The sequence below is a fragment of the Cupressus sempervirens genome, chromosome 11 (genome assembly GCF_028749045.1).
Source record: "Cupressus sempervirens isolate cs-2001-9-10 chromosome 11, ASM2874904v1, whole genome shotgun sequence".
Taxonomy (NCBI): Eukaryota; Viridiplantae; Streptophyta; class Pinopsida; order Cupressales; family Cupressaceae; genus Cupressus; species Cupressus sempervirens.
In genome coordinates this window covers 437,092,454-437,110,823 of record NC_143128.1, presented here as the reverse complement: position 1 = coordinate 437,110,823, position 18,370 = coordinate 437,092,454, and the positions used below count along the sequence as shown (strand labels likewise).

Genomic DNA, 18,370 nt, shown 5'->3' with positions numbered 1-18,370 from the left:
AGAATTTACAATTCATTACAAATGATTCTATAGGGAATGCAACTATTGATAGCCAATAAATTATTAGTGAGATTTTTTGCATTAATGCATAACCCACATCATGATTTACATCAAGCATACCTCTGTCATTCCGTCCGTCAGCTTCTCCCACTCCTGAAGGACACTAGCTAACGATGGCAATGGCAAATCCCTGGACCATTAAGAATAAATCAATTTCATTAGCTCCAGCCATAGTTATAAATTGTGCTTTCAGATACAAACTAACAAGTTTGTGTATCACGGTTAGTAGATTTCTATAATATAACAGTTTAACAAACAATAAGCATGGTAAAGGGAAAAATAATTGAAGGCATCGCCAAGAAAAAGTATTGAATGTCAATATACATGCATTTGTATTATGCAATACTTGTATAGCCAAGGCAATTTTTATAAAAGCTAATCATTTTTTTATGAGATGACCTTAGGCCGTAATGATATAACTAGATACATAAATGACAAATGATCTTGTTTCCTCTCTACAAATCATCTCTCAAGAACACATTTTATAAGCAAGCAAGAACAACCATCAAGTTCAATTCTGATCAAAAGAATTGGTTTTCATCCATCAACCAAAAACATACCTTAGCTTTCTGATCACAAGACCAATGAACTTTCCCTTTGTCATATCTGAAAACTTGCTATTATGAATATCAGCTATGCTGTATACACAGGTACTAGAATCTTTTCCATCCTCCTTTTTACCTGATTTATGTGAAAATGATGAAGGCAGTGAATAAAGTGCCTCAGCATATATGTCCATGAGGCAAATTTTGGCATACTTCCCCACTTCATATAGACACTGCAGATAAAGAAATAGGTTTGAATCATTAAATGTTCAACAGGTGTGACAATCTAAAGATTAAAATGCAAACCCGCCCTAAGGTTTGAAATCTAAATATTGTTTTACAATATCATGAACAATGTTAATAAAACAAGCACAACTCTCAAAAATCAGAATGTTTAAAAACGAAAGGAAAAATGGCATTGCTGTATAACTAACCATGGAGGTCATCTTGAGATGAACAAAAGTAAAAGTACAGGTCAAATCCCATTAAAAAAAATTTAAAATTACACAATTACATTATCATTGAGACTAGCTATTTTCATAGTCAAAAATAATAATAATTGCAGTGTCCATATGTGAGAATTTTAGAGCCTTGCATCAAGCAAATTTTCAAATATCTCTCTAATATATCTATGTTCAGAATGACTAGAAAATACTATTTTTCTACTTGTTCAAAAAGAATACATAAGAATAGAAATCAAATTTACAATCAAAAATCTGTACACACACATTGTTGTTCTCATATTTGTCCCACGGGCTAGAATAAGTACAGGTCAAATCCCATTAAAAAAAAATTTAAATTACACAATTACATTATCATTGACACTAGCTATTTTCATAGTCAAAAATAATAATAATTGCAGTGTCCATATGCGAGAATTTTAGAGCCTTGCATCAAGCAAATTTTCAAATATCTCTCTAATATATCTATGTTCAGAATGACTAGAAAATACTATTTTTCTACTTGTTCAAAAAGAATACATAAGAATAGAAATCAAATTTACAATCAAAAATCTGTACACACACATTGTTGTTCTCATATTTGTCCCACGGGCTAGAATAAGTATAAAGATTCAACTTGCTTCTGATAATCAAATGCATAAAAGTAACTTTGTATATATAATCCAAAACCAACCGCTAAAATGAACAATTGATTATACCAAATAGAGACTATCCGACTTAATAGCCAAAATCAATTATAAGGTAAAAGTTTGCCAACCCCTCAACTGAGCAACTACTATATCCACCACCCATATTTGAGGACTACCTTAAGTGGTAGATATTATTGGCAGTATCTTGTGTACATTGTTGTGTATGTGGAGGCAATGGAAGAGTACGAGAGGTAGTTTTTGGAGGCCATTATAAGGAAAGAAATGCAGGAATAAAATACCAGGAAGCACAGGTTCTTTATATGTTTGTATTGGTGCAGATATTGATGCAAGTTTCCTCTTATAATGAATGATGTTTTCTGGTTTTTGTTGCCTAAAAACGTTACCTTCACATATATACAATGTATTGTGTACTATAAGTACACAACTTTATTTACTTCTTGGTTACTTTCTAATTTGTGGCTAAATGATAATCTGCTTAAATTAAAGATTCTAATCCATTGACATGGCACCGGAGCCTAGTAAGGTTGTGCTAATCACTTTTATAAATGACTAAGAAGCAACGGAAGCATTCATTGCAGGAGAAAAGGGTAGTTATAGTTGGACTATGCAACCTTACTGGGAAATTGTTCAAGTTTCTATCTATGATTCTTTAGCATTGTTTGAATTGTTTGTACCTGGGCTGTAGTTTGTTGGGCCTCCATTTATGTAAGTACAACTCTTTTATCAGGAGGAATCAAGTTATAGTTAAGTTGAAGCCCTTTACAAGCATATTAAGCACTGAATTACAGAAAAAATGGCCAATAACAGGTACCCATGCTTACACCATGTCCTAGCTTTTAATTTTGCAACCTCACCACAAAATTGTTCAAGTTTCTTTCTATGTTCTTTTTACTATTTTTTGAATGATTTTTACAAATCTTTTTTTTACCACAAAAAGTAATAAAGCTATAATTAATTAGGCTAAAGGCTTTGTTCATACAGCTTATGCTTTGGATTGTGCAAGGCTCTATAATGCCATAGATTTTCTCCATAACTTGCAAACAAATTCCACCATTTTAGTAACCTTCCACAATTAAAGCTCAGCGTCTCCAAAAAAGTTAAGAACTTGTGACTCAAAAATAACTTGCAAAATTTATTGAACATTAAAAATAATATGCTTTTCACATTTTTTTAAAAGATTTAAACATAAGTGTATTATTAAAATTCAGAACCATATTACTGATTTCTTCACATATATACCAAATTAAAGTTCATTCCACTTCATAGACCAAGAATCATGAACTATCCTTAGATAAGATAAGATAAATTTATTAATGTCCAACGAGAGACCACATAGAGGGTCTAAGGGACTGAAACTACAAAATAGAGGAGTAACTAGTAGTGGGAACACCGAACGGTGCCCAGGTAAAGAACAAAGAAACACAAGAACAAGCCAAAGCAAGAACCCGAGAAAAGAACGGAAGCAGAGACCAACAACATACTAGTCGCTACCTGTCAACGAGAAGTAGCCTAGAATCGGAGGATAAGGTCTATTGAGGGGGTGTCGCGAGACACTACAAAGAGTTGCTTGAACTGGGGTGTTATTACCGCATGTAACCCCTGCAAGGTCTCATGGACCTGGAATGTCTCAGAGTAGGAGGGCCAAGCAAAACGCTTGGTGCCCTTAGCCAAGACACCAACGTGAACAAGGAGTTGATGAGCTGATCAGTATTCTAGTTCAAAGGGAATAGAAGCTGCAAAGTGTGGTCCCAAAGATGCATGGCCTCTCAGAGATAGAGCGCAAGACACCGTTGATCAATGTATTTGAAGAAGGATGAAAGAGATTGACACCCTCTAAACAGGCAGTAGAACCTCCCTCTGATCTCATACTATATGGGGCAGTGGAAAATAAATGTGTCTCTGTCTCTATCTCCACCTAGTCACAAAGGCAATAGATCCAATCCTCTAAGTCATGTTGGTGGTCAATTTGTATACAAAACCAATGGGAGCCCACCTTGAAGAGCCCAAATAAAAGCGAAGAGTGTGTGTCCAACATCAAGCGGGGTAAGGCAAATGCACAATAATCCCATCATGAATATCCATGTAGTGCCTTGCATAGAAGGCCATCCATGGGGTAAGCCCCCCTCCGAGAGTTTAACACATGCCATAGTAACATACCATTTGTAAATGTCAATCTTGACGTGCTCACTCAATTAGGGGAGGTGGTCTATCTTGATCCCCACCGAGCGGAAAAGAGCAAAGGCTTGAGCGTACCAACACTGGGTTTGACTAGTTGCTTTGTCATCCAGAATCGAATCTGACAAGCAATAAGCTAGGTAAGAGTATTTGTGATGTTCCTCAACTGAATTTGTGAAGCCCCAAAGCCAATGAAGGAACCAAACTAGATCTGGCATCCAGCCTTAAAGGATGGACCCCAAACTCACTCAAAATGATGCTGGTAGGAGTGGACTTGTGGCACCCGATGATGCATTGGAAAAGAAGGGTTTTGACTCTCTCAATTGAAGCCTAGTCTGACTCAGAAAGGAGGGTCTACAAGCCACATATTCCTAAAGCACAATCAACCTAATCAAAAAGTCCATGAGAGAACTTAGACATGGTGTCCTCAAATATGGTGTCAGAAAGATTGTCCCCTCAACTGAATCTACGAAGCCCTAAAACCAATGGAGCAACCAAACTAGATCCGACACCCAACCTTAAAGTATGGACCCCAAACTCACCCAGAATGATGTTGGTATGAGTGGACTTGTGGCACCTAATGATGCACTGGAAAAGAAGGGTTTCAACTCTCTCAACTAAAGCCTTGTCCAACTCCAGAAAGGAGGGTCTACAAGCCACATATTCATAAAGCTCAATCAGCCTAATCAAAAAGTCCATGAGAGATAACTTGGACGTGGTGTCCTCAAATATGGTGATAGAAAGATTGTCCCTCAAGAAGAACAAGGGAACCATACCCCTTGTTGACACAGGACTACATGGCCAATCTCACACTGAAGCAGGGTCGGAGAACCTGAACCAAAATATGTAGATATTAGTAAAATAATGTAGGAAATCTAGTTTGCAGCCACACTTGTTCTTCTACATTCACGTCAAAAAGTAATGAGCAAAATTAAAAATTAAAACACTTTGTTAAAACACAAGATTCTTAAGGGGCCATTTGCGACCATCACCCTTAATAAATTTCAAAGTTGTGCACTCCCCACATTCATGAGGGGTTCATTCCCAAATGAGTTTTTTTGACAAGTATCTCTATTACTTATGAAGAATTTGGGTCAATAGTTTTATCCAAGGCAGTTCTTTGTTCAAGGTATCTATTGTAAAATCCACATAACTTTCTTTCTAGGTTTTTTATGATTTCCTTAGGTGACAAGTGGGTAGATTCAAGATTTTCAAAGACTATCATTCTGAACTAGATAGAATACAAAGTTCTCTAAGATGTAAAGGGTGGTGCAAATAAGAAATGAGAATCATTTATAAATTTGTAAACCTCAATCATCAGATATCTCCATCATAGCAGTTCTAATAGATTGTAAGTGAGTGGGTGTCATTTTCATACCCAGCAGGGAGGATGAAAGCACAAGACAGATCTACCTTATAATCAAGATCATAGGCAAATAACTTGCGTTTTCTATCCTTCCATCATTTTTATCAAAGGCGTGACTTTTTAAGGTTCGGGCAATTTATTGTGAGTTCTACGGATTTTTTTTTAAAATCAAATGAAAACCCCAAAAAGCATTGCCAAATCCCAAGGGGCAGCCTTTGTAGGTCTGAGAATCATGTCATTAAGGCAATGATTTGCTTCCATGTTTCCACACCATAGCTCCAACAATACTATGCCTAATAAATCTTGCTTAGAAAATTATGCATACAATAATAACCATCAAGAAATCTTTCAAAAATGTCACCCTATTATAGGAAACATAAATAACTACAAATATGATGATAAGCAAACTCTTTTGCAACTTGTCCAACAAACATGAATGGCACAGCCTTTACTAGACAATGGTATGGCCTAAGCAAACCCTGACTTGAAATACTTTCAATCCCATCAAAGCACTCTGTATCAATAGCAAAATCAATTTGCAAAACTTCAGCATATATCAACAAACCTAAACATCTCTGTGGAAAACTACAAACTCTAATGAAGCTCCACTGTGATTTTTAAAACTAAAACCACAATAAATCAGCTAGGGTGGATCTTTTGCCACTAAAACCAGTAAACTCAACAAGGTATCATCCTCAAAGGTTAAATCATGCAAGTTCTTTCCTAAATGTACAAGAAAAATGAAATTCATCAAACACCCAAGCAGTGAGCCTTCAATCTCCTATAACATTTTGAAGCAATAAAATATCTAAAGTAGCCAAGTAGCTCAAGTAGCTAACTAGGTAGCTCAACCACACAACCAAGCAGCCCAAGCAATCAATCAAGTAGCTCAATCCAAATCTCTATAACTTAGAATAATCATTTGAAATTAGGATGAACCCAATCGTCAATCCTTAACATCAATGACAACATACTCGACAATCTCCCCCTTTGTCTGTGATGGCAACTCTATCTGAAACCGAAACGACACAACGAAGCTCTGAAGTAATATTGCTCCCCTTGGCTTGAATAAAGTTGCTCCGTGTGACTTAATTATCACCCCTTTGACATCAATGAATAAAACCAACTTCCATAACTGAAATTTGGGGCTAATGAAATGAGACATTGAAAACTCCCCTAGAGTCCAAAAAGATTGATTTCCTTAACAAGTTCTTAGAAGCATGAGTGTTGAAAGCTAAAACAAGAAGGACGGACGATGAAAATTATAGGTTTGAAGTTTCTAAGATGTCAACATGAAGAATAAAAACAAGTGAAAGCAAAGCTAAACTATACACACTATTGCCTTAATGATATTTGGGCAAGTTTAAACTTTTTTTGCTTTCATACTAAGTCCATCCCTTTCATGTGAAAACACGCATAAAAGAAATTGCCGACTAGACAAAATCAAAGATAATTAGCTTATTGGGAAAGAAAGCAATAAAGAGTTTTCTTTAATTCTTTTCAAATTCTTTTTCTCAGAAAAAGAAGAGCAAACAGCAAATCGGTCCTTGCAAGAAAGACTTTCAACATCTACAAAAAGAGCATTTATCGAAAATGAAATTCATTTTTCAAAAGTCATCTTACAGGTTTGCAGAAGAAAGAAGTAGTTCTCCGCTCAAAATTGAAGCAAAGAAGCAGAAAAAATCAGTTCAAAATCACAGAAGGAAGGGAAATAAAGACCTTTTCAAGAAGAAATTTGTTAAATACTTGAAGAATTTAAATTATTTTAGTTTGATCACAGATTTTCTTCTGATTTTTTTCTAAGTTTTCATAGAAAGAGTGTATTTCTTGAGTGTAATTTTCTGATTTTCAAAGGCTGAAATTTATAAAATTCATCAATAAAATCAAAATAGCAATGTTTCATGAGTATTAATTCAACATGAATCCATCTCTCATGAGAATAAATGGAACACTTAGCACTCATGAGAGATGGATTTATGTTGAGTCACTACTCATGAAACATGGGTCAATGAGTTTAACTCAAAATCACACAGTTAAATCTTGATAGCAATATCACAATTTGACCTGCTGTGGAAATTATCCCCTACTTATCAATTGATGAGCTTAAGGGGCTTTCTAATGAATGGTTCATAAGGCACAACACTTGGTGAAGGTTTTGCAAATGGGGTTGCAAGCCTTGGGTTTAACCATGGAGGAAACTTCGTAGTTAAGCGCACTCAGGTTGGAGTAGTACTAGGATGGGTGACCTCTCAAGAAGTCCCGGTGCTTCACCCCTGTGAGCATCACCTAGATCCAATGAGTGCTAAGTGTTCAATTTATTCTCATGAGAGATGGATTCATGTTGAATCATTGCTCATGAAACATGGGTCAATGAGTTTGACTCAAAATAATACAATTAAATCCTGATAGCAATATCACAATTTGACTTGTTGTGGAAATTATCTCCTACTTATCAATTGATGAGCTTAAGGGGCTTTCTAATGAATGGTTCATAAGGCACAACACTTGGTGAAGGTTTTGCAAATGGGGTTGCAAGCTTTGGGATTAACCATGGAGGAAACTTCGTAGTTAAGCACACTTAGGCTGGAGTAGTACTGGGCTAGGTGACCTCCCAGGAAGTCCTGATGCTTCACCCCTGTGAGCATCACCTAGATCCAATGAGTGCTGAGTGTTCCATTTATTCTCATGAGAGATGGATTCATGTTGAATCACTAATCATGAAGCATGGCTCAATGAGTTTGACTCAAAATCACATAGTTAAATCCTAATAGCAATATCACAATTTGACTTCTTGTGGAGATTATATCCTACTTATCAAAATCTAACTATACCATTTACCCTCTAATTTAAATCTCAACCTTAAAGGCATCTACAGATTGAGTTTGCTAACCCTTATTTATTCCATCGTCTTCCCTAAAGTGTAACCCTCAAGATTCTTCTTGGACGAGACATTCTCTATCCAAGGCCAATCACATATGCATATGTTGACATTATCAGAATATTGGCACATAGAGATTATCTATTAATCCTAATCATAGTGGTCAGATGGAGACCTTAACGCCTCACATGCACCATGATAGGAATCCCCTCAATCTCCATGGTGTTAGTCTCATATACTGACACTATAGTGTTTAAGGTCAATTTCTTCTCCCATAAGAAGATAATTTGACCACTTCATAAAATCTACTTTTCATAATAATATTCACACATGTATTCATTTATAAATTTTCTTGTTTATAAATTCATTATATATAGATAGATAGATAGATAGATAGATAGATAGATAGATAGATAGATAAATATTTTTTTACATAAAATATAATTCTTCATCTATATAAAATTAAAATAATAGTAATCCTTCATTTTATATGAAAATAAATAATTTCATTTTAATAGAAATAAAATATATGCTTACCTTATTTAACCTTATATGTAGTCCACGTAGCTTTTCTCCTATCCTTCCTAAAGTAAACAACACATTGTCTTTTAATTTAAATAGAAATATTCCTTGATTGCCAAAATCCATGTTTGAATGGACAATGTGAATTCTTGGATGGAGAATATGATTCTACGTCAGTCTACATTAAGTTTTACCATCCCATTTAATTTTTCATACTATTGCCATATATGCTTTCTATTCTACTGCTTGACTTTCTATTGGGTGGAAATGTATTATTATTTTCTCTTAATCATTTGTTATTCATTGTTTTCGTTCCTCCCTTTTTTAATTATATTATATGATGTCTTCTTCTTTTTTATATTCTCTGCCCCTCCTTTAAATGCTCCCTTAGTGATGTCAAATATATATGCACCCAAAAGGTTCCAATCTTATCAAACAGCCTATGTTATTTTGTTAATAAAGTGTGAATATTATGAATGGATATATTATTATTTTGTTAATATATCTATTAGGATTTAGATGCCAAATAGCTATCTAGTTTAGATGTATTTATTTAATTATCTAATATTATTTATTTATTGGTGTCTATTATGAATACTAATTTATTTATATTAAAAGAGCAATGTGGTTGGATTATACATCGATAATTATATATTTTATTAACACATGTATTTGTTTTGTTGATTAATCAATTATCTATTACACATGTACAACCTTATAATCAGTTATAATTAGGGATATCAATTTTGATTTAGTATTAGACTTTCTTATTTGAGGGGATATCACAATCCTACCCTCCCAAAATTGCTTGTCCTCAAGCAATTACTATTTTCATCATATCCAATAGATCTTAGCCAACACCTAGTCAAAGTTTGAATTTGATGATATAATCAATTGAATGTTTATGAGTGATTTAATTTTAATTTAATATAGGATAATTAGAATGGTGAATGTAATATTGATTCTTCTTTACTATCAGATGATTGAATAATTATAATGAAGAATCGTCGCTTGATTGATAGATTTCATAATGTCCAAGTTGGAGCAATTTGTTATTTTCGATGAGTTGCCTAATCAAGCCAACTTAAATTGTTTGATTGATTGTTCCAACATGAATGCATGATTGATCTAAATAGTTTCAATATCTTATTGTTGTAGATAATAATTCATTTGATGATCTCTTTGATAATCTCTTTGATAAATGACTTGAATATAAAGTGTTCCCTGCTTCTTGCATGTTCTCCATTAAAAGGATGAGAATTTTAATGTCGCAGGGTGCTAGACACTCATCTATGAGTATGCTCCCTCAAGGCATTGGGACTTCATTTTCATACCCATCTTGGAATTCACCTATCTCACGAGGATTTACTCTAGCTCTCCTAGATCAACATAAATCACTTATATATACAAATATATATTTACAGGGTTCATTATTACTTGTATTCAATAGTCTGATCAATTTTTTCATAATTGTGATTACCCTACAGGATGGTGAGATCATTGCTCTAATACCATTGTAATGTGCCCACTATTAGGGTTATCTTGGGACAACTAATACTTGCAAAACAATTGTTAGAATCGTAACAATAACAAATCTAACTATACCATTCTAACCTCTAATTTAAATCCCAACCTTAAAGGCATATCTAGATCTGGTTTCCTAACCCTTAGTTACTCTGCCATCTTTCATGAAGCACAACCCTTAAGATTATTCTAGTAGCTATTAGCACTAGACTATTCTAAATCTGTGAGTGATCTCCCATTGAAATGCATATCACCCTACATATAATAAATCATAAATTGCCCATCCTAAACTATCGATGTAACAAGCAAATTGCTCAATAGTTGAGATCAACACCAAAGGTACGGTAAGGCTAACACCACAATCATCAATCTAAAATGTCCCCAAGTTCATAGGTGTCACGAGTAAAGGAGGGACCAAAAACCCATCCCCTATGATAAAAATATAGCTCTCATCAATCCTCAACCAAGATCTATCTAGTTGTTGGGGGCATAAAATCCATCCAACTCATATGTAAGTTAGAATCTAAAACCGCGTATAAGCTGATTAAAGAATGAGCATAAGTACTAACTCTGGAAATTGTTCCACTACTCCAGCCTTGTGACCAAGACTTGTCACTAGAAACTACACCTAGGCCCCAAATCATGCAATCAATCCCATCCTCATCATGGAAATCAGAAAGACCTTTCTCATCCAACTCAAAAAGCGGATTATTAAATGTTAAATCAGTATCCATCTTAAACAAACAATTGTCAACCAACTGAATGTTTTCCAACTCATATTGAAGTTCTAGTAGTTACAAAATAATTTCTACTTGATCTCCTAGGCAGCTATCCAAGTCATATGTCTACTAAATACTATCAAGTTCCTTGATCACCTCTCTGAGAAAAATCAGTGTTTTCCTTGATTTCTTGTTCCTAGAACTAATCAGTCCCCAAAATCTGCTTTTCCACTTCTTGAAGGGAAACCCCCGTATTATCCAATGTCCCATGAGCATCATTCTCTTTTCTCATCAGCTGATCGACATATATTCAGCAACCTTTAAAATATAATCCTTGTCTAAAAGTCAACATAAATAATCTGATCTCAAAGATTCAAAAGGCTACTTCAACCACATGTAAATCAACAACATAAGAATCACCTCCCATACCACTTTCGTTCTCCTATTTGAGCCTTCCTATATGGAACTTTAATGGTCTTTGATTGGTCTTCTAGATCACTATCATGTATAAGTGAGCTTTTGTTATAAAGAGCACATGATTCATCACTCCTCACAAGGGTGTCATCAACGTCATCGTAGACCTCAATTTCCCTATTTGATTAATTTATATGTATGGACAAGGTGGTTGTTATGTCATCATTGTCAAGCAATTTCTCATGGTCTTGATATCCTAGCATGCTCTCACATTAAGTAGGACTATCCTCAGCAAAATGTGTGTCAATTACAACCTCAAAGTCACCAATGTAGAGGCTTGACTATCCCATAATTTTAACAAAAGCTGAACTCATCTCCCCACCAAAATGAATTGCATCCACTCAATGTTTGAGCCTCCTTGAGTCCAATGGATCATAGCCCTTCCAATGTATGAAAGTAGTTTAGGTGTGAGCTTCCTAGCTAGCTCATCTGTCCTCGTGATTGTCCCTTGCACATTATTTGTTTCATCACACTATCTCATCAACACTCTACCCAATCTTGCTTAGTAATCATTATCAATTCCTACATATTTCATACACAACATTGGACAACACTTTCATCATACCACTCCCTTGCCAGTAAAGAATTAACGCTAAACCATTTCTAGAGCACTCCAAACACCCACCTGCGTTTTCTTAAGACCCCCCACACATCAAATTCTAGGGTATCAAATATTTATTCAAAACTGAAACCGGAATATCTTCCCACACATTCTCTGCATATTTCACTGATTTCCTTTGTCCGCATCTTTATTGCATTGTCATTCATACTTCCACTCAATACCACGACTATGTCCAAAAGAAATGCTTCGTTAAAAACATGTCTACCGTTGTCACGAACCGTGGGAGGTGAACCATGCGGCACTAGCTATCCTAGCAGAATAATTCAAGCCGAGCTCACATACAAGATACCAGACTACGCTTGTTCCAAAAATGTGCTTATAAGGAAGCTTTAACTACAGATCTAAGATCTCCCATTTTCGGATGCAAGGTAAAATCAATGTATAACATGTGCAATGCAAATAACACGGACCATAATATTTGGTGGGGCGATCTCCCCAAGAATGCTTGATTCAAAAGTAACCAACCCTCAATGAATAAGCAGATAGGATTGAGTGTTAACAAACACAGATCGCCTCCTTATAATGGATCGACTAAAGCCTCTTAGCTGTCCTTATTACATTGAGCTCCACGCTCATAGAAATGCAACAGCCCATATACAATTTTGACAAGTCAGTGATCAAGACTAACTCTTGCACTTGATGTCCTCCGCTGCTCCACCTTTTTCTGCCGAAATCTAAATTCACTAACCACTGCCTTGATCCCAAATTCTTGATTGCTCTGCCTTGGACTTTTGTCTTCGATTCTGACTGACTGCCTCATGGATGGATGTCGTGCTTCCTTTATAGTGGAATCCTTCCATCTAGGCTTTACACATTTGGGACCAAACCCATTTTAACTCCCCATGCAACACGCCCGTTACATTAATGCTGGGACCTGAACTGCCTAAGTCAGCCACCAAGTGAACGCTATTCAAGGATTTAATAGAAACCCCACCGGTCCTATCTTGCACATCAACGCATCATCAAGCCTCAACGATCTCCACACTTAGCACATTGCCCACGGTGCGGACCTAAATCACCTCTGCTTCACAAAGAGTTACCAAGTCTGTCATTTGAGTTAATAAACTTGCCCATCAAGTCAGCCTCTAAGTGCAAACCCCTTACATCCTCCCCCACTAAACTAGTGGTGACATCCTCGACGCCTACACAACCTGCTTGTGCTCGGGAGGTCCAAACATGTAATCCTTAGGTAGGTCTAAATGAGTTCCCATTTGTGAGGAACTCCATAATCAATTCTTCATCCTGCCACAAAGTCTCACAACATTCCCAAGTAGTTGTCTCACGACCTTGTCCATCAAATACTACTAAGAACTCCTGAATACCACGTTTCCCTCCTCCACGAGTTCTCATGGCTAACACTTGACTCACACAACGGTCTGGATTATCCACCACATTTGTTGGGCCCCTGTTCAGAATATTCCTCACTAAGTCCTCTTCATCAGGATGATGCCTTCTTAGTTGAGAGACATGAAAAACAAGATGAGCCTTCATGTCTGGTGGTAAGTTGAGTCAGTGTGCCACATTGTTGATCTTCCGAACCACTTCAAAAGGACCGTCCCAACGTCTTACCAGCGAAGCACTCAGCCCTTTCAGTGCTTTGAACTGATTCTAGTCTACCCATAGCAATACCTTGTCACCGACATTGAACTCAACTTTCTACCGATGCCTATCCGCAAACTTCTTCATCTGATCAGAAGCTTGAGTCAAATGATACCTTGCTAGATCAACTCTTTCATTCCAGGATTGAATGAGTTTTGTAGCATTTCTATCGAGTCCCTAATATCCTGCCACCACAGTATGGGGTGTAAGTGGTTGTTGCCCCGTTGCCAATTCAAAAGGGTTGTATTTAGAAGCTTCACTCCTTTGAAAGTTGTAGGAGAATTGAGTTGCATCCAACAATCTTGGCCAATTCCTTTGGTTCGATGCTACAAAATGCCTAAGATAATCTTCAAGGATGTCATTTATCCATTCTGTTTGCCCATCTTTTTGAGGATGGAACCTGAAACTCGTCAACAAACGGGTGCCCAAGATTTTGAACAACTCTTGCCAAAATGCGAAAGTGAATCTCAGACCTCAATCACTTACAATATTTAACGGAAAGCTGCAAAATTTTACCACATTTTTGAAAAACAAATCTGCCACATCCTCCGTTGTATAGGGAGTTTTGCAAGCCACAAAAATGGCATACTTTAAGAATCGATCAACAATCACCATGATTCTTGAGAAATCTTTTGATGTTGGGCAGTTGGGTGACGAAATCCATGCTCACGCTGGCCCAAGGTCGAATCGGAATAAGTAGAGGTTGAAGCAGACCGGCTAGTTGCATTGTGACTGCTTTGTCTTGTTGGCATGTAAGACAAGTCTGCACATAACAATCCACATCATCACGCATACTCGACCAATAAAACCCTCTCTCTAGTAAAGCCATAGTTCACTTTTGTCGTAGATGTCCTACCCAAACAGAGTCGTAACACTCGTGCAGAACTTCTTTGCAAACATCTCCCCATTTTGGTAGATAGACTCTAGACTCAGCATAGTAAAGAATGCCATCATGGATTGTGAACCTCCTAGTTCTGCCAGCTTGAACCTGTAACACAATCTGCCAAGCTTCCGAGTCATATTCTAACCCTATTTTGATCTTCTCGATCATTTCCTCGGACGGCAACACCTGACTTTGGCCCAATATTTCCTAAGCTCCCAACTATGCCTTCCTCTTAAGTGCATCGACAACCACATTATGTCGGCCTAGATTATACACCATCTCAAAATTGAATTCCGCCAGAAATTCTTGCCACCCACCGTCTTCAGGGTAAGCTTAGATTGAGTCTTGAAGTAGGTTGAGCTGACATTATCTATTTTAACCACAAACAGAACCCCCAACAAGTAGTGTCTCCAAGTCCTTAGGCAATGCACTATAGCTGTCATCTCTTTCTCATGCGCCGAATAGTTTCATTCCCTGTCATTGAGTTTCCTAGACTCAAAGGCAATCGGATGACCTTCTTGCATCAGGATGCCTCCCATGGCATAATTGGACACATCTATCTATACCTTGTATAGAAGTCCATACTTCAGCAAAGCTAGGACCAGACTCTCGGTTAGTCTTGCCTTCAAGGTATCAAATGCCCTCTGTTGTGTATCGTCCCATTTCCAACCTCTGTCCTCCTTCAGTAGATCGGTCAATGGGCCAACGATACTGGAGTAGCCATCTACGAATTTCCGATAGTGGTTGGCTAGACCGAGAAACTGCCTCACCTCATGAACATTGTGCAAGGGTTCCTAATGTTGGATAGCACAACTTTTTCAGATCTGGCTTGATCATTCCTCGCCCAACAATGTGTCCCAAAAACAGCACATCCTCTTGTGCAAACATGCACTTCTCCTTTTTAACATACAGATCATGCATCTTGAGCAGCTTGAACACCTCCCTTAGATGCTCCTTGTGCTCGGCCAAATCTCTGCTATAGAAGAAGATGTTGTCCAAGTAAACAACCACACACTTGTCCAACAAAGGCCTGAATACATCGTTTATCAGAGTGTTGAACGTCGTAGGGGCATTGGTTAGACCAAAAGGCATCACCATGAACTCATAAATCCCATACCTAGTCGTTATGGTTGGTTTTTCTTCGTCGCCCAGTGTGATCCTAATCTAGTAACATCCCTGCCTCAAGTCCAACTTGCTAAACACTCGTGCATCCACCAAGCGGTCGAAACTATCCACTATCAAGGGGAGTGGATATTTGGTTTTGAACGTCTGTTCAACGCCTTGTAGTCCACACAAAGTCGAAGAGTCCCTTCCTTCTTCCGTTGAAACAAGACTGGTGCAGCATAGGGTGATCTGCACGGATAGAGATAACCGACCTCGATAAGATCTGTCAACTGCTTCTTCAGCTCGACCATCTTCAATCCTAAAATGCAGTATGGAGCTTTTGCAAGTGATCTAGCTCCTTCCTGCAACTCAATCCTATGATCCACATGTCTTCGTGGGGGCAAAACTGATGGAAAGCTTTTGGGCATGAAATCCATGTACTCTAGCAATACTTCTTGAATGGCTGCAGTGTCAGAAGTTAGTGATGACTCTCCTTCATCCCATCCTCCAAGCAAAGCAGCTAAGTATAAATCATCCCAATTGCTCTTACAAACCTGTTTTACACTCAACGTATTAAGGCCTCTCTCTCTGTCCTTGCTCTTCATCGTAGGTATCAAACAAGGCCTAGTTGGATCGAGTACTTATACAATTCAAGTGTGGCACCACTGCTACAAATGTCGTCCTTGAGAACTCATGTCCGAGGATCAAATCAAACTCATCCATGTCAATGGCGACCAAGTCCACTGTTCCTTGCCAAGATCCAACTTGAATGATCTCCTTGTGGATGTCTCCACTGACTTTCTTTGTCGATGCGATGACTACCTTGAACTAAGTTGATGTTTCTTCCATCTTAAGGCCAAGCCCCTTAGCCTATCTCGCCGAAATGTAGTTGTGTGTCACCCCTAAGTCAACCATCGCCATTACCTTCCTTCCCCCAAAGAAGGTTTCCAAGTAACACAATTCATGTCAATCGGCTTTGGGTGCACTAGATGAATTGTGGATCGAGTTGAGAAGTTGCAAGGTACTCATTTCGGGCATCTTGGCTTCCTCTCCCATAATCGCACTGATCCTACTCCTATTCGAACATTCCCTAACCCAGTGATCAATCCGATTGCAAATGAAACAACCCAAGTCTTAGTTCTTTTTCTTTTCTGAGGCTACCTCTTTCTTCTTGGTGTTACCTTTGCCATTTGTCTTTGATGTCTTTTCTTGCCTTTTTGCTTGCCTTCATGGTTAGGAGCATTTTCCTTCTTATCATTTTGGCAGAACCATTTCCCATGGTTCTCACGTGCTTTCCTAAAGTCCTTTGCAGTGACTCCCTTATAATCGAGCAAGCCATCTACTACCATGATTGCCTCCGCAAGAGTTTGAACATTTTGACCTCTGATCTCCTTTTTTGCCCAAGGTTGCAAGCCTTTAGTGAACAGGTACAAACGCTCAAAATCACCCAACTTGGTGCACTCCAAGTCCAACACTTGAAACACTTTGACATAGTCTCGGATGGTGCCATTCTGCTTTAGATTCTACATTTTTGTCCGAATGATCCAATCGAAATAACCTAGCCTGAACTAGTCATGCAAAGCCTTCTTCAAATCTTCCCAAGACTTCATGTCCTTTACTGGCTTGCCGGCACACCAATCCAACTAATGTGTCCTCCACCACAACTTAGCACTTCCTATCAAATGTGTCATCACCTCTTTGACTTGAGCTTCATCGCTTAAGTTTGGTGAACTTACTAGAGACTCCTCCGCATCCCAAAAGAAGTTATCTAGGCTGGTGTCTTCGTAGTCTCCGTCATACTTGCCAATCCTAGAAGACTTGTTGTCTTGTCCTCCCCCTTGTATCAAGTGGTCGGCCTTCTGACTATCTCTCAAAGAATGGACCTCTTCCCTCAAAGACTCTATCTATTCTCCAAGATTAGCCATCTCAACACTCATCTTCTCTTCCAATCTGTCCTCCAAATCGAAAGCCTCCAATACGTCCAATCTTGCATCATGCGATAACAACTAGTCACGGTGTTTTAGAGTCTTACTACTCGCATCGGTGTGCTGGATCTGGACCTGGTGCATGTCGACTTGACTATCAGCATCAGCCATGTTATCCTTGCTTCGCTCCGATTTGTCTCGAACACCTCGTGTTCAATTCTGCCACGATCTAAACCAAATTGCTTAGAGACCAACTCTCCAAACATAATTGCTCAGTGTTCCTTGTCACTAAGCTCAAACTGCTCTGAATATGACTTGTTCCAATGTGTACAAGAATCGCCTCAAGCTTTAGATTAAATAGCTCTAATACCACCTGTCACGGTCCGTGGGAGGTAAACCATGTGGCACTGGCTATCCTAGCGGAATAATGCAAGCCAAGCTCACATATAGGATACTAGACTACACCTATCCCAAAAATGCACTTATGTGGAAGCTTTAACTATAGATCTGAGATCTCCTATATACGGATGCAAGGTAAAATCAAAGTATAACATGTGCAATGCAAATAACACGGACCATAAGATTTGGTGGGGCGATCTCCCCAAGTATGCTTGATTCAAAAGTAACCAACTCACAATGAATAAGTGGATAGGATTGAGTGTTAACAAACACAAATCGCTATAATGACCTTGCTGAAATCTGATTGAAAACTTCTAATTGAAGGCTCAAGAAATTTTGTCAAACACTTTGCATAGAAGGGTCATATGACTGATATAACTTTTCAGTTTGCTAAAAAGACTCTTTTCTTCAATTTGCATCAATAAGAATGCTTGCAAGAAGACTCCAGATTGTCTAAACAATGA

At 37.8% G+C, this 18,370-nt stretch overlaps 1 protein-coding gene across 2 annotated transcripts in view; it reads right to left on the bottom strand.

Moving 5' to 3' along the window:
* Nucleotides 1-18,370, bottom strand: part of ORC3 (origin recognition complex subunit 3) — a 203,952-nt gene that overhangs the window by 127,715 nt on the left and 57,867 nt on the right. For both annotated transcript variants that reach the window (XM_089809069.1, XM_089809070.1), the window contains exons 10-11: nt 621-838; nt 121-190 (exon numbers count right to left, since the gene is read on the bottom strand). In XM_089809069.1, coding sequence (XP_089665195.1) covers nt 121-190; nt 621-838 — 288 coding nt within the window. The remainder of the gene's footprint in view (nt 1-120; nt 191-620; nt 839-18,370) is intronic.